Source organism: Oncorhynchus keta, chromosome 10, assembly GCF_023373465.1.
Source record: "Oncorhynchus keta strain PuntledgeMale-10-30-2019 chromosome 10, Oket_V2, whole genome shotgun sequence".
NCBI lineage: Eukaryota > Metazoa > Chordata > Actinopteri > Salmoniformes > Salmonidae > Oncorhynchus > Oncorhynchus keta.
In genome coordinates this window covers 43,218,063-43,234,227 of record NC_068430.1, presented here as the reverse complement: position 1 = coordinate 43,234,227, position 16,165 = coordinate 43,218,063, and the positions used below count along the sequence as shown (strand labels likewise).

The following is a 16,165-nucleotide window of genomic DNA, read 5'->3' as shown; positions in this document are numbered from 1 at the left end:
CCACACTCAGGTACAGTATATACTGCCCCATCAGATGGCAGAATAGGACGCATGTACTGTATTACCGATGGTATTATTATAACATACCATAACCCTCACCGTTCAAGTAAAAAACAAAAAAAGTGTAGTCCCTACCTATCTGTTTTATTCTGTTTGGTGCCTAATGAACGTGACCCTGACTGAATATTTCATTTTTTACAAATGACAGTAAAATGACAGTACACACAATGCATAGACAAGGAAGTTTAATTTCATTTCCTGCGATCATATCTCCTCCGATGGTACAAATCATTATCTCCTTTCATACATGTTGATCAATAACCCATGATGCATTGCATCCATACATTAGTAGCTCAAAACAGCTTTTACAAAAAAAGGATATAGAATATATATATGTATATATATATATATATAAATATATGTATATATATATATATAATATACACGTGTTTCTTTATGCATTTAAATGTTTGTCATGAGTCAAATAAATCCGTTATTTTGTTTTTTTACAAATCGGAACCAAGGGGAAACAAAACCAAGGAACAGTTAAACAGAAGGTCTATACCAAACAAATGAACTCAGGTTATCAGGTTAACAAAGTCATCAACAGCAACTACACCAAACATATAACATGAAGCCCTTCACACATGGTTTGCATATTTTCCACTCTGCAGTCAGTCGGTCACTTATAAAGCCAGAATGATTGCCTTCTATGACTGGCCAACATCTTTCGACCAATTATAACCTCATGAAGTCACTGCTAAGGACCAAACACAGGTCACCATTGCCCTAAACCAGGTCCAACTATAAGGTTTTGCCTAGCAGTACCTCTGATTCAACTAAACAATAAGGATTTGGTATCCAATCTGAACAGCCGTTTGGCATGAACAAAACAGATTACGATAGGCTTTCCATTGTCAGCCTTACTGACGTGTTGAACCCGTAATCATATCAAGTAACACTGTACTTTGAGATTTTGAATCAGACTACATTCTGTCTTTGTCATTGCAGGTAGAGAACTGGTTTCTCGTTCCACTCCTAAGCCAACACTCAAAAGTATTTGAAATATTTCAAATAGTATTTTAACTGAAGTCTGTCGTGTTCACTCAACATGTTTTATGTTACAATCAAAACTGTTACACAGTACCAGGGCAAGGGAGGGGTCAGGGACCATTCAGTATGTTGAGACAAACTACAAAACCTTAAGTGGACAAAACAAATAAAGACTCCCACAACGACTTATAGAACATCCTAGAGTTGTAATTTCAACTAAATCAACATGGTTACCAGGGAAATGGTGCCAGTGTGCCACTGGGGTAGAGATATGACCATCATATGGACAATGCAGAGGTTAAGGTAAAGTTACAGTTCAGACTGTGCTGCAACGTATATACGTTGTCAACAACAGAACATCTGACTGGTGATTCTCACTTCACATTATATCGTTTTCAGAATTACATTATTCAGAATTACATTATTCAGAATTACATTATTCAGAATTACATTTTTTTTTTTTGATCAGGACAACAGAGTAGTAATAATAATCATACACGTGTTTTTTTAAATATTTATATGTTGATCATCATTCATGTAAACATATTATAACCAGGTCATGCAGACGGTAGACCGATACTTCTTCCACAAGAGAGAGGTGCACAGTACAGAGCAGACAGTGAACACACACACTGAGATCCCTCCCACCACAAAGGATAGGGGTGTAAAATCGGCGGCACGTTTAAATGATCATAACATTTAGGGACCTTTGCGGATAGAGTTGCCATGCACACAACTGACTTGATTCCTTATCAAGAGTCTATTTGCAAACTACTCCGAACTGAAATGGTCTCAACATCAAACCATGTGCCCCAACTCACATGTGAAGTGGGTGTGGTTACTATGGACATGCTCATTGGCTGAGAGGGTTATAGGATTCATCTGATAGGCTATACAGTCCGTTTGTTGTCATAGGGATCTCAGTGTGAACCTCTGGTAACAGAACAGCCATAAGATTTTTTTTCTCCCTTTTATATCCACACATTTGACATTTTATCATCCAACCGAAGCATGCAGATGCCTCGAACCAGAAGCGCTTTTTACGACCTCAGTCTGAACTAGAATACAGAGTCAATCCAGAGTCCTGCAGTCAACTCACTCATAAACTCTGAAGTGTTTCTGATGGGGATGGAAGCATCAAAACTGAAACAAACACAGGTAAGATACGGATGATTTATGATCCAAATGGAACAATCGAAGAAGAAAAATAAACATGAATGTTGATGATGAACTGGTATTGGTTTCAGTGATAACAAAACAAATGGTCTTTTGTGCCTGGAAACTATGCCTGGCTGGTTGTGTCCCTCTAGTGGACACAGCCTGTCATAACATCACTCTGCATTCATGGCCAGACTGGGCCGGCTCTGGGTGGCTCCATAGAAACATACGTATCTCCATGGCGACAGAGGGGCGGGGTCTGTGGCTACTCAGACGCGACTTGCTGGCCTGCAGCAGTAGGTGCAACTCCTCAGACTGTCCCGGTCGGCACTGCCTTCTGCACTCCCGCGCCGCTGCGACACTGGAGAGGAGGGGAGAGCTTGATGACAGGGACAGTACTCCACAGTGCTGTACTAAAGTCACAGGAGGTTGGTGGCACTTTCATTGGGGAGGATGGGCCTGTGGTAATGACTGGGAGTGGAATCAGTGGAATGGTATCAAATACATTAAACACATAGTTTCCAGGTGTTTGATGCCATTCCAGTTGCTCTGCGCCAGTCATTATTATGAGCCCTTCTTCCCTCAGCAGCCTCCTGTGACTAGAGTACTATACTACTAGAGTACCAATAGAGTACTGTACACAACAATGTACTTGCTCCACTGGTGGCTATGTGAGATTTTGATTTTTAACATTTTTAATTTCACCTTTATTTAACCAGGTAGACTAGATGAGAACAAGTTCTCATTTACACCTGCGACCTGGCAAAGATAAAGCAAAACAGTCTAAAACAGTCTAATCTATATACAGTATATAATCTAATCTAATCTATATACAGGCAATAAATAGGCCGTAGTGGCGAAGTAATTACAATTTAGCAATTCAACACTGGAGTGATAGATTTGCAGAAGATGAATGTGCAAGTAGAGATACTGGGGTGCAAAGGAGCAAAATAATAAATAACAATATGGGGATGAGGTAGTTGGATGGGCTATTTACAGATGGGCTAGTTACAGGTGCAATGATCTGTGAGCTGCTCTGACAGCTGATGCTTAAAGTTAGTGGAGGGAGAAATGAGTCTCCAGCTTCAGTGATATTTGAAATTCGTTCCAGTCATTGGCAGCAGAGAACTGGAAGGAAAGGCGGCCAAAAGAGGAAAGGGCTTTGGGGGTGACCAGTGAAATAAACCTGCTGGAGCGCGTGCTACTGGTGGGTGCTGCTATTGTGACCAGTGAGCTGAGATAAGGCGGGGCTTTACCTAGCAAAGGCTTAATGTGAGTCTGGAAGGAGAGTTTACAGTCTAACCAGACACCTAGGTATTTGTAGTTGTTCACATATTATAAGTCAGAATCGTCCAGAGAAGTGATGCTGGACTGGTGGGCAGGTGCGGGCAGCAATCGGTTGAAGAGCCTGCATTTAGTTTTACTTGCATTTAAGAGAAGTTCGGAGGCCACGGAAGGAGAGTTGTATGGCATTGAAGCTCTTTTGGAGGTTAGTTAACACAATGTCCAAAGAAGGGCAAGAAGTATATAGAATGGTGTCGTCTGCATAGAGGTGGATCACCAGCAGCAAGAGCAACATCATTGATGTATACAGAGAAAAGAGTCGGCCTGAGAATTGAACCCTGTGGCACCCCATAGAAACTGCCAGAAAACAGGACAACAGGCCCTCTGATTTGACACACTGAACTCTGTCAGAGAAGTAGTTGGTGAACCAGGCGAGGCAGTCATTTGAGAAACCAAGGCTGTTGAGTCTGCCGATAAGAATGTGGTGATTGGCAGTCGAAAGCTTTGGCCAGGTTGATGAATATGGCTGCACAGTATTTTCTTTTATCGATGGCGGTTATGATGTCGTTTAGGACCTTGAGCGTGACTGAGGTGTAACCATGACCAGCTCGGAAACCAGATTGTATAGCGGAGAAGGTACGGTGGGTTTCGAAATGGTCGTTGATCTGTTTGTTAACTTGGCTTTTGAAGACCTTAGAAAGGCAGGGTAGGATAGATATAGGTCTGTAACAGTTTGGGTCTAGAGTGTCTCCACCTTGGAAGAGGGGGATGACCGTGGCAGCTTTCCAATATTTGGGGATCTCAGACGATACGGAAGAGAGGTTGAACAGGCTAGTAATAGGGGTTGCAACAATTGCAGTGGATAATTTTAGAAATAGAGGGTCCAGATTGTCCAGCCCAGCTGATTTGTAGGGGTCCAGATTACGCAACTCTTTCAGAACATCAGCTATCTGGGATTTGGCTGAAGGAGAAATGGGGGACGCTTGGGCAAGTTTCTGTGGGGGGTGCGGGGCTGTTGACCGGGGTAGTCGTAGCCAGGTGGAAAGCATGGCCAGCCATAGAAAAATGCTTATTGAAATTCTCAATAATCGTGGATTTATTGGTGGTGAGTGTTTCCTAGTCTCAGTGCAGTGGGCAGCTGGGAGGAGGTGCTCTTATTCTCCTCTGGGACACTTTAAAGTGTGTATATTGGTTCCTAACTTCCCTGAAAAGTTGCATATAGCGGGGGCTATTCGATGCATATGCAGTACGCCACAGGATGTTTTTGGGCAGTCAGGTCTGGAGTGAACCAAGGGATATATCAGTTTCTGGTTCAATTTTTTTTTGAATGGAGCATGCTTATTTAAAATGGTGAGGAAAGCACTTTTAAAGAATAACCAGGCATCCTCTACTGACGGAATGAGGTCAATATCCTTCCAGGATACCCCGGACAGGGCAATTAGAAAGGCCTGCTCGCTGAAGTGTTTTAGGTAGCGTTTGACAGTGATGAGGTGTGGTCGTTTGACCGCAGACCCATTACGGAAGCAGGCAATGAGGCAGTGATCGCTGAGATCCTGGTTGAAGACAACAGGGGTGTATTTAGAGGGCAGGTTGGTCAGGATGATATCTATGAGGGTGCCCGTGTCTATGGATTTGGAGTTGTACCTGATAGATTCATTGATGATTTGTGTGAGATTGAGGGCATCTACTTTAGATTGTAGCAAGGCTGGGGTGTTAAGCATGTCCCAGTTTAGGTCACCTAACAGTACGAGCTCTGAAAATAGATGGGGGCAATCAATTCACATATGGTGTCCAGAGCACAGCTGTGGGCTGAGGGGGGTCTATAACAAGCAGCAAAGGTGAGAGACTTGTTTCTGGAAAGGTGGATTTTTAAAAGTAGAAGCTCGAACTGTTTGGGTATAGACCTGGAAAGTAAGACAGAACTCTGCAGGCTATCGCTGCAGTAGATTGCAACTTGTCCCCTTTGGCAGTTCTATCTTGTCGGATGGACATTTCTGGATTTTTGGTGGCCTTCCTAAGCCAGGATTCAGACACCGCTAGGACATCAGGGTTGGTGGAGTGTGCTAAAGCAGTGAATAAAACAAACATAGGGAGGAGGCTTCTAATGTTAACATGCATGAAACCAAGGCTTTTACGTTACAGAAGTCAACAAATGAGAGCGCATGGGGAAGGGAGTGGAGCTGGATTAAACACTACATCACCAGAAGAACAGAGGAGTAGGACAAGGGTACGGCTAAAGGCTATAAGACCTGGTCGTCTAGTGCGTTTGGAACAGAGAGTAAAAGGAGCAGGTTTCTGGGCACGGAAGAATAGATTCAAATCGATAGAATAGATAGAAAGCATGAGTCTGACGGGGACAGGCTCAGTGTTTGTCTCACTTACAGCTCTCCTCCTCTACCCCCGGTCCCTCTTCCTCCTCCTCCTCCTCGTCCTCCTCCTGCAGCAGGAGTGCTTGCGCGTGACAGGGGCTGGTGGGGGTGATCTGGCTGGGGCCCTCTAGGCTGGTACCCAGCTGCAGTCTCCGCATGTGTCTCACCACCGCTGTGGCGTTGAATGCTTGCTACATGGGGGGAAAGGGGAGGGAGAGGGGGGAGATGGGATAGGGGGAAACAAAGAAAAGGACAGAGCAAAAGAAAGGGGAGAGAGAAGGGAAATAGAGAGAAGAAAGGGGGGTGGAAGAGAAGAGGAAGGGGGTTGGGAGAGAGAGGGAGAGAGAGAGGGAGGGAGAGAGAGAGAGAGAGGGGGAGAGAGAGAGAGAGCTGAAGATGAGAAATGCACAGTGATTTATCCAACCACCATAAAAAACTGAGGAACCATATAGATTAGAGAGAGGACAGAGAGAGATAAATTAATAAAAAGAGTAAGAACATGAGAGTTATCAAAGCTGTGATTTTGAGCCACTGACCTTCCATTTACTTTTAGCAAAGTTCTTCTTGATCTGAGCACTGACAGACTCATGGATGTTTTTATCAAGAGCTGTGTCTCCACAGATCCTGCAAATCAGAAAAGATTTGAGAGCTGAGAGATGAGAGCAGGGTGGGGCAAGCTGTCTGAAGTTTGGGATGTGGGACGTAGGCATCGTAGCCTGGTTAAACCAGCCTAAACCTTACGCCAGAATGCGTTGAAGGACTTGGGGGTTGAAGTGTCTCTCTAAGGTCTTAGAATGCATTCAGAGACGACGCTGTCGCATTATTGGAACTCCCTACAACTCACTCCCATTCAGACGGGATGAAGCCCTACAACTCACTCCCATTCAGACGGGATGAAGCCCTAACTCCCATTCAGACGGGATGAAGCCCTACAACTCACTCCCATTCAGACGGGATGAAGCCCTACAACTCACTCCCATTCAGACGGGATGAAGCCCTAACTCCCATGCAGATGGGATGAAGCCCTTACAACTCACTCCCATTCAGACGGGATGAAGCCCTAACTCCCATGCAGATGGGATGAAGTCCTACAACTCACTCCCATTCAGACGGGATGAAGCCAAGACCTTCAAAGCACTCCTGCATGACCACATAAGTCCACTCAGTGGTGCTAAGTACTTATACTTTAAAGTAAAGTATAAATACTTTAAAGTACTACATACATAGTTTTATGGTATCTGTACTTTACTTTACTATTGATATTTTTACAACTTTTACTTTTACTTAAAATAATGTACTATTTACTTAACAGGACAGGAAAATCGTCCAATTTACGAACATATCAAGAGAACATCCCTGGTCATCCCTATTGCCTCTAATCTGGCGGACTCACTGAACACAAATGCTTTGTTTGGAAATTATGTCTGAGTGTTGGAGTGTGCCCGTGGCTGTCCGTAAATAAAAACATTTGAAAATGGTTCCGTCTGGTTTGCTCTATATAAGCAATTTGAAATGGTTTTTACTTTTAATTTGACTTTTAATACTTAAGTATATTCTTGCACTTACATTTACTTTTGATACTTAAGTATATTTAAAACCAAATACTTTTACTCAAGTAATATTTTATTGCGTGGCTTTCACTTTTACTTGAGTCATTTTCTATTAAGGTCGTCCACTGCACAAATGTCTAACCCCTACTGTACACAGAGGCAGTATGATCTGAGGAGGCATTACTCTTTTGCAACAACCAGAGTTCTTTCTTGCCAAGAGCTCTCAAACTATGCAAATGTATTGCTATATCACTAAAGACATTGATATGCATATTTATTGATTTGGTGGTATGCCATTTTGTTGTTTATGACTGATTGATGCTCATAGAGTTAGGCTGATCATATATTTTACTTGTGTTTTATTTTCTTATTTTTATACGTCATTGCCTCATTGCCTTATGTCAAAGGTAACTGCCAAAATAAAGGAAACATCTAAATAAATGAGGAATACAAAGCATATTGAAAGCAGATGCATCCGCACAGATGCGGTTACTGAGTTAATTAAGGAATTAACATCCCATCAACAAAACACCAAATGATGAAATTTCTCGTGGAAGAATAGTGTCGCATCCTCGTAGAGTTCCAGACACTTGTAGAACCCATGTCAAGACGCATTGAAGCTGGTCTGGCGGCTCGTGGTGGCCCAACCCTTAAGACACTTTATGTTCGTGTTTCCTTTATTTTGGCAGTTACATGTATGTTTCTGCATATGAACCAAGATGTTCAGATAAACCTCAACCTAAACTGAGGTTATGGTGTACCGGAATGTGGAAATGAAGTTAGATTTAGGGTTGGAGTCAGGGTTGAACCAGGATGTGGGCATGACGCTAGGGTTGGGGTTGCGGTCAGGGTCAGGGTTGAACCAGGATGTGGACATGAAGCTAGGGTTGGGGTTGCGGTCAGGTTCAGGGTTGAACCAGGATGTGGACATGAAGCTAGGGTTGGGGTTGCGGTCAGGTTCAGGGTTGAACCAGGATGTGGACATGAAGCTAGGGTTGGGGTTGCGGTCAGGTTCAGGGTTGAACCAGGATGTGGACATGAAGCTAGGGTTGGGGTTGCGGTCATGGTTGTGGTTGACCTAGGATGTGGAAATGAAGCTAGGGTTGGGGTTGCGGTCAGGGTTATGGTTGATCTAGGATGTGGACATGAAGCTAGGGTTAGGGTTGGGGTTGCGGTCAGGGTCAGGGTTGAACCAGGATGTGGACATGAAGCTAGGGTTGGGGTTGTGGTCAGGGTTATGGTTGACCTAGGATGTGGAAATGAAGATAGGGTTGGGGTTGGGGTCAGGGTTATGGTTGACCTAGGATGTGGAAATGAAGATAGGGTTGGGGTCAGGGTTATGGTTGAACCAGGATGTGGACATGAAGCTAGGGTTGGGGTTGGAGAAAGCTTGTAGTACCAGGGGTGTTGAAGTGCTTGATCAGTGGTATATCTCTTCATGAAGTCTTTCTCCATCAGGTGACAGATAAAGTCTTTAGCTGGAATTAATCAAAACAGTTTCAAATCATTACTGAACATTCACATTGTTGATTCCTTTTACAATTTACACTATCTCCAGATACACTACATGATCAAAAGTATGTGGACACCTGCTCGTCAAAAACATCTCATTCCAAGTCATTGGCATTAATATGGAGTTGGCCCCATCTTTGCTGCTATAACATCCTTCATAGTTATTATGCTGATGTTGCTTCTAGAGGCAGTTTGGAACTCGGTAGTGAGTGTTGCAACCAAGGACAGATGATTTTTACGTGCCAAACACTTCAGCACTCGGCAGTCCCATTATGTGAGCTTGTGTGGCCTACCACTTCGCGTTGTTGCTCCTAGACGTTTCCACTTCACAATAGCAACACTTACAGTACAGTTGACCGGGGCAGCACTAGCAGGGCAGAAATTTGACAAGCTGACTTGTTGGAAAGGTGGCATCCTATGACGGCATCACGTCGAAAGTCACTGAGCTCTTCAGTTAATGGCCATTCTACTGCCAATGTTTGTTTATGGAGATTGCATGGCTGTGTGCTTTATACACCTGTCAGCCACGGGTGTGGCTGAAATAGCCAGCACCATTCATTTGAAGGGATGTCCACATACTTGTGTATGGTACAGTACAATCAATGGCTAACAAACCCACACAAAGTAAACATGTTATTCATTCACAGTCCAATGCAATCCGTCTTTGAAACGAGTGCAGATCATTGAAAAAGGATTGGTGATTTTATTGTTTTTTTTTGTGTGTCATCCTCTTTGACTTTTTTTCTATTATCAAAAAAAAAAAGTCCAAAGTGTGTTTATTAAGATACCTGAATCGGAGATGTCATCCCAGTAAGGAGAGTCGAACTCATACTCTGCCTTCAGTATCTGCTCAAACAGCTTAGCATCGTTCTCGTCGTAAAACGGAGGGTAGCCACACAACCTGAAAGAGGTCATACGACATGAGGGAAGACTTTTTTTTCTCTCCATACGTCAAACGCAGTTAATAAAATCGCCAATTTAAATTTGGTTGAAAGGATGTAATATCACTGTGGCGCTATTAAGTGCCAAGAGTCCTAGCCACAGATCGAACCATACCAATACGACCATACCAAATAACGTGGGGGTGTGAAGATCATTGAAGGACACGGACAGAACCATTTAAGAATCGTACAACTTTTGGTACGAGCTGCTCGAGCGAGTGCTCTATAACCGATGTTTAAATGCACAAGCACCAGTCAGTACACAGAGTATGAGACACTGTATTTGTGTTATAGAGGACTAAGCAGATAACTTACAGAATATAAGAGATGACTCCGATGGACCAGCAGTCTACTGCTTTGCTGTACGGTTTCTGAGCCAACACCTCAGGAGCTGCCAACAACATGAAACCGCGAAGTCAGAGGAGGAGAGAGGAAGAGGGGGGGGAGTCAGAAAGACAGAGATGGAGAGAGATTTGGTGAAAAACAGAGGGGCTGAGAGGGAGAAAGACAGAGAGGGAGAGTGTGATTGAGAAAGACGGAGGGACTGATTGCTACATTGAAGTTCTTGTTTTACCCTCTCAATCAGAGCTCTAGTGGGTTACATCACACACACACACACACACACACACACACACACACACACACACACACACACACACACACACACACACACACACACACACACACACACACACACACACACACACACACACACACACACACACACACACACACACACACACACACACACACAAACGAGAGAAAGACAGAGAGAGCTTTTGAAGGACTAACAGTTGATACAATAGCACTCCAACATAAATGGCATGTGAGGAGGAGGTTGTGAATGGATCAGGGAGAGAAAGAGAGGGGGTAGTGAGAGAGATCACGCATGCACACACCCACAAACACATGGACACACACACACACTCATGCACGCACAGATCTCTTACCCACGTATCCTGGGGTCCCACAGGCTGTAGACATGACACTGCCTGTATCCTCGATCTTAGACAGGCCGAAGTCACTGATCATGATCTTAGAGTCCTCGTCCATACTGTAATACAACAGATTCTCTGGCTGGAGAGAGAGAAAAGGGACAAAAGAAAGACAGAGAGAGGGGGGGGTGAGAGTGTGGAGGGGAGAGAGCGAGAAAGCGAGAGACACGGATGGAGAGAGAAAGAGAGACACGGATGGAGAGAGAAAGAGAGACACGGATGGAGAGAGAAAGAGAGACAGGGAGGGAGAGAGAAAGAGAGACACAAATGGAGAGAGAAAGAGAGACACGGATGGAGAGAAAGAGAGAGAAGCGGAGAGAAAGAGAGCGAGAGAGAGGGAGGAACCAAGAGAGAAAGAGAGAAGGGAGAGAGAGTGAGAGAGAAAATTAGGGTATGACGGTATGATAAAAAGTGAAAAGATTACAACTGGAGCTTTGAAGCTTTTCTTACAGAAACCTTAATGATTCCGGTAAGAAATAATTGGCAAGAAAAGTTGTTGAGGGAGTACATTGGCACCTCTTCTTCCAGCCTGGGATGTGGCAGCATGCCTAAACCTGAGGGAGGATCTGTTGCATTCCATGCTCAAATGGTCAAGTGGTGATTGCTTGGCAACATTGCACCAACAGCTGTATCCATGTAAAATATTTAAATATGAAAATTATAATTTGGCAGGAGAGGAGTAAATTAACCAAGATTTCCAGCTTTCTCACATTGGTGAACAAGACAAAGAGTAATTGGAGTGGTTGTTATTTTTGAGTACTAATCTAATGGACAGCATTAGATTCTACAGGAATCTTGACCATTTCACAACAGTACAAGATCTCATCAACTGACTCTCCAAGGAGGGAAACAAGCAGACCGGCCCTATGTAGGATGACCATGTGTAGGATGACCCTGTGTAGGATGACCCTGTGTAGGATGACCATGTGTAGGATGACCCTGCGTAGGATGACCATGCGTAGGATGACCCTGTGTAGGATGACCATGTGTAGGATGACCATGTGTAGGATGACCCTGCATAGGATGACCATGCGTAGGATGACCCTGTGTAGGATGACCATGTGTAGGATGACCATGTGTAGGATGACCCTGTGTAGGATGACCCTGTGTAGGATGACCATGTGTAGGATGACCCTGCGTAGGATGACCATGCGTAGGATGACCCTGTGTAGGATGACCATGTGTAGGATGACCATGTGTAGGATGACCCTGCATAGGATGACCATGCGTAGGATGACCCTGTGTAGGATGACCATGTGTAGGATGACCATGTGTAGGATGACCCTGTGTAAGACGACCATGTGTAGGATGACCCTGTGTAGAATGACCCTGTGAAGGATGACCATGTGTAGGATGACCATGCGTAGGATGACCCTGTGTAGGATGACCATGTGTAGGATGACCCTGTGTAAGATGACCCTGTGTAGGATGACCATGTGTAGGATGACCATGTGTAGGATGACCATGTGTAGGATGACCATGTGTAGGATGACCATGTGTAGGATGACCATGTGTAGGATGACCCTGTGTAGGATGACCATGTGTAGGATGACCATGTGTAGGATGACCCTGCGTAGGATGACCATGCGTAGGATGACCCTGTGTAGGATGACCATGTGTAGGATGACCATGTGTAGGATGACCATGTGTAGGATGACCATGTGTAGGATGACCATGTGTAGGATGACCCTGTGTAGGATGACCATGTGTAGGATGACCATGCGTAGGATGACCCTGCGTAGGATGACCATGTGTAGGATGACCCTGCGTAGGATGACCATGCGTAGGATGACCCTGTGTAGGATGACCATGTGTAGGATGACCATGTGTAGGATGACCCTGTGTAAGACGACCATGTGTAGGATGACACTGTGTAGAATGACCCTGTGAAGGATGACCATGTGTAGGATGACCCTGCGTAGGATGACCATGTGTAGGATGACCATGTGTAGGATGACCATGTGTAGGATGACCATGTGTAGGATGACCCTGCGTAGGATGACCATGCGTAGGATGACCCTGTGTAGGATGACCATGTGTAGGATGACCATGTGTAGGATGACCCTGTGTGACCATGTGTAGGATGACCCTGTGTAGAATGACCCTGTGAAGGATGACCATGTGTAGGATGACCATGCGTAGGATGACCCTGTGTAGGATGACCATGTGTAGGATGACCATGTGTAGGATGACCATGCATAGGATGACCATGCGTAGGATGACCCTGTGTAGGATGACCATGTGTAGGATGACCCTGTGTAAGACGACCATGTGTAGGATGACCCTGTGTAAGACGACCATGTGTAGGATGACCCTGTGTAGAATGACCCTGTGAAGGATGACCATGTGTAGGATGACCATGCGTAGGATGACCCTGTGTAGGATGACCATGTGTAGGATGACCCTGTGTAAGACGACCATGTGTAGGATGACCCTGTGTAGAATGACCCTGTGAAGGATGACCATGTGTAGGATGACCATGTGTAGGATGGCCATGTATGGTATGTCCATGTCGTGGAGGTGTGTGTATGTATGTGTGTGGGCGTTAGGGTCAATTATCTTTCAGTTCCAGACAATTCAGGAAGTACACCGAAATTCCAAATCTATTCAATGCTTTTCAATGAGTAACATTTCGAATTTCTGAATTCACTGGAATTTAAATGGATTTGACGCCAACCCTGGTTTGTGTGCATTTGTGAGTGTGTGTGTGTATGTGCATGTGTGAGTGTGTTTAGGCACGTGCGTGCATGTGTGAGTGTGTGTGTGCATTTGTGAGTGTGTGTAGGCACGTGTGTGCATGTGTGAGTGTGTGTGAGTGTAGAGTTGCCATACCTTCAGGTCCCTGTGTACGATGCCCATGTCATGGAGGTATTTGACAGCGTCCAGGATCTGGTGGATGAGTTGGCTGGCGTCTCTCTCCGTGTAGAAACCCTTCTCTACAATGCGGTCAAACAGCTCCCCTCCCGACACCCTGACAGAGACACACATCCGTGATACTAAAAATGGGACCCGATGATTCCCTGATTGGCACACAACATCAAGGAGATAGATTGGCAGTAAGACCCTGTCCAGTTGGTGTACTTGTACATCAAGCTGCCTCATGCTACAGAAAGGGGATAGGCCCTTACTCCTCCTATAAGCAGTTCCCGGCACGCAGGAGCCAATGCTACTTATGTATAATACTTACTTACAGGTGCTGGACAAAAAGAAGGTCCTATACATACAGAAGAAGGGAATGTCCGCTCACTGTTTTGCTTCTACCAAACACAATATTTGAAGAAAGGAAAAACATGTCTTCAACTCTTACCCCACACCAGTCCAGCAATCTGTCCCGGATTCATGACTTATTTCTTATTTCATGACAGTATTTCTACCAGAACACTGAATAAGAAGGGGAGAGAGGGGTGGCAGAGATAAAGAGAGACAGAGAATGAGAGAGAGTGAAAGAGAGAGAGAGACAGACAGAGAGACAGACAGAGAGACAGAGAGAGAGACAGAGAGAGACAGACAGAGAGAGAGACAGAGAGAGACAGAGAGAGAGACAGACAGAGAGAGAGACAGAGAGAGAGAGAGAGACAGAGAGAGAGACAGAGAGAGAGAGTGAGAGACAGAGAGAGAGACAGACAGAGAGAGAGACAGAGAGAGAGACAGAGAGAGAGACAGAGAGAGAGAGAAAAGAAAGAGCCGACTCACAGCTGCATGACCAGGTACAAGTGGGATGTGCTCTCAAATATATCCTCCAATGAAACAATGTTGGTGTGCTTGATTCTGAAAAAGAAAGAAAGACAGAAAGACAGGGATATTATTATGACAATATACACTGAGTGCACAAAACATTAAGAACACCTGCTCTTTCCATGACATAGACTGACATCGACTGAATCCAAGTGAAAGCCATGATCCCTTATTGATGTCACTTGTTAAACCCGCTTCAAATCAGCGTAGAAGAAGGGGAGGAGACAGGTTAAAGAAGGAGTTTTAAGACTTGAGTCATAGATTGTGTATGTGCCATTTCAGAGGGTGAACGGCTAGACACAATCTTTCAGTGCCTTTGAACGTGCCAGGTGCCGGTTTGTGTCAATAACTGCAACCGCTGCTGGGTTTTTCACACTCAACAGTTTCCTGTGTGTGTCAAGAATGGTCCACTGCCCAAAGCTCATCTAGCCAACTTGACAACCGTGGTAAGCATTGGAGTCAACATGGGCCAGCATCTCTGTGGAACGTTTGACACCTTGTAGAGTCCACGCCCAATGAATTGAGGCTGTTATTGAGGGAAAATGTTAAACTCAATTATTAGGAATGTGTTCTTTACATTTTGGATTACTCAGTGTACAGTACTATGCTGCAAGGTGTCTCACTCTCAATACTGTCATGTGAACACCAGGTGGCACCATTGCTCTGTTTAAGAGTGTGTAGGAGTACCATACACAAAGCCTCATCCCATAAATACAGAACTTGTAATATCATGGGGTCGGTTGTTTTCGTCTCACACCAAAACGACCAGTAGTCTCTGACAGAGGAGTGTTTCATCATCTCTATTCAGAATACATGGATATATATTGGAGACAGCTCCTGTCGTTGGCTGAACACACCAGTGTCCATGTCTCCATGCAGCACCACTGACGAGAGAGAAGCGAGCCAGTTAGGGGGAGTTCTATAGTGACTGAGGGAAATACACTGGCAGGAACAGCACTGGTAATACACAAGCCAACAACGAGACATACAAGGCTGAGGCAGGACATTGCTCTGTTGTTATACTGTAAGCATGCATGTAGGCGATATGTGACACTGTGTGTTGTTGCTGTAAAGAAAAGAGAGAGGATGGAGGAGAGAGGATGTCAATGTGTATGTCTATGAGGATGTCTCTCTCCCTCCCCTCAATTCTATTTCTCCCTCGCACTGCTGCAGGGAACTCCACACACACACGCGCACACACACACACACACACACACACACACACACACACACACACACACACACACACACACACACACACACACACACACACACACACACACACACACACACACACACACACACACACACACACATCATCTCCCCCCGCCTCTGTATGTGCTGTTGCCCTAGCAACAAGGACACTAAAAATAGGTTTATATTCTTTACTCCTGACATTTCCGGTGCACAATCCTGGTGTTTCTACTGACAGGACACATATATAAAACATATTGTATCATGCATCCAGCCAGTCCCCCTTCTCTACTGGCATTCACTGCTTAACATCAGTTGGCTCTGCCGTACATTACCATGAGCCAATAGATAGATACCATGCTGTCAATTCTTTA

The 16,165-nt window shown here is 44.7% G+C and overlaps 1 protein-coding gene across 1 annotated transcript in view; it reads right to left on the bottom strand.

Moving 5' to 3' along the window:
- Positions 1–230: 230 nt before the first annotated feature.
- camk1a (calcium/calmodulin-dependent protein kinase Ia) overlaps positions 231–16,165 on the bottom strand; it is a 58,809-nt gene continuing 42,874 nt past the window's right edge. The window contains exons 4-12 of the mRNA XM_052527070.1: positions 14,556–14,630; positions 13,695–13,833; positions 10,818–10,944; positions 10,183–10,258; positions 9,715–9,827; positions 8,814–8,892; positions 6,401–6,488; positions 5,878–6,055; positions 231–2,572 (exon numbers count right to left, since the gene is read on the bottom strand). Coding sequence (XP_052383030.1) covers positions 2,481–2,572; positions 5,878–6,055; positions 6,401–6,488; positions 8,814–8,892; positions 9,715–9,827; positions 10,183–10,258; positions 10,818–10,944; positions 13,695–13,833; positions 14,556–14,630 — 967 coding nt within the window. The 3' untranslated portion in view covers positions 231–2,480. The remainder of the gene's footprint in view (positions 2,573–5,877; positions 6,056–6,400; positions 6,489–8,813; positions 8,893–9,714; positions 9,828–10,182; positions 10,259–10,817; positions 10,945–13,694; positions 13,834–14,555; positions 14,631–16,165) is intronic.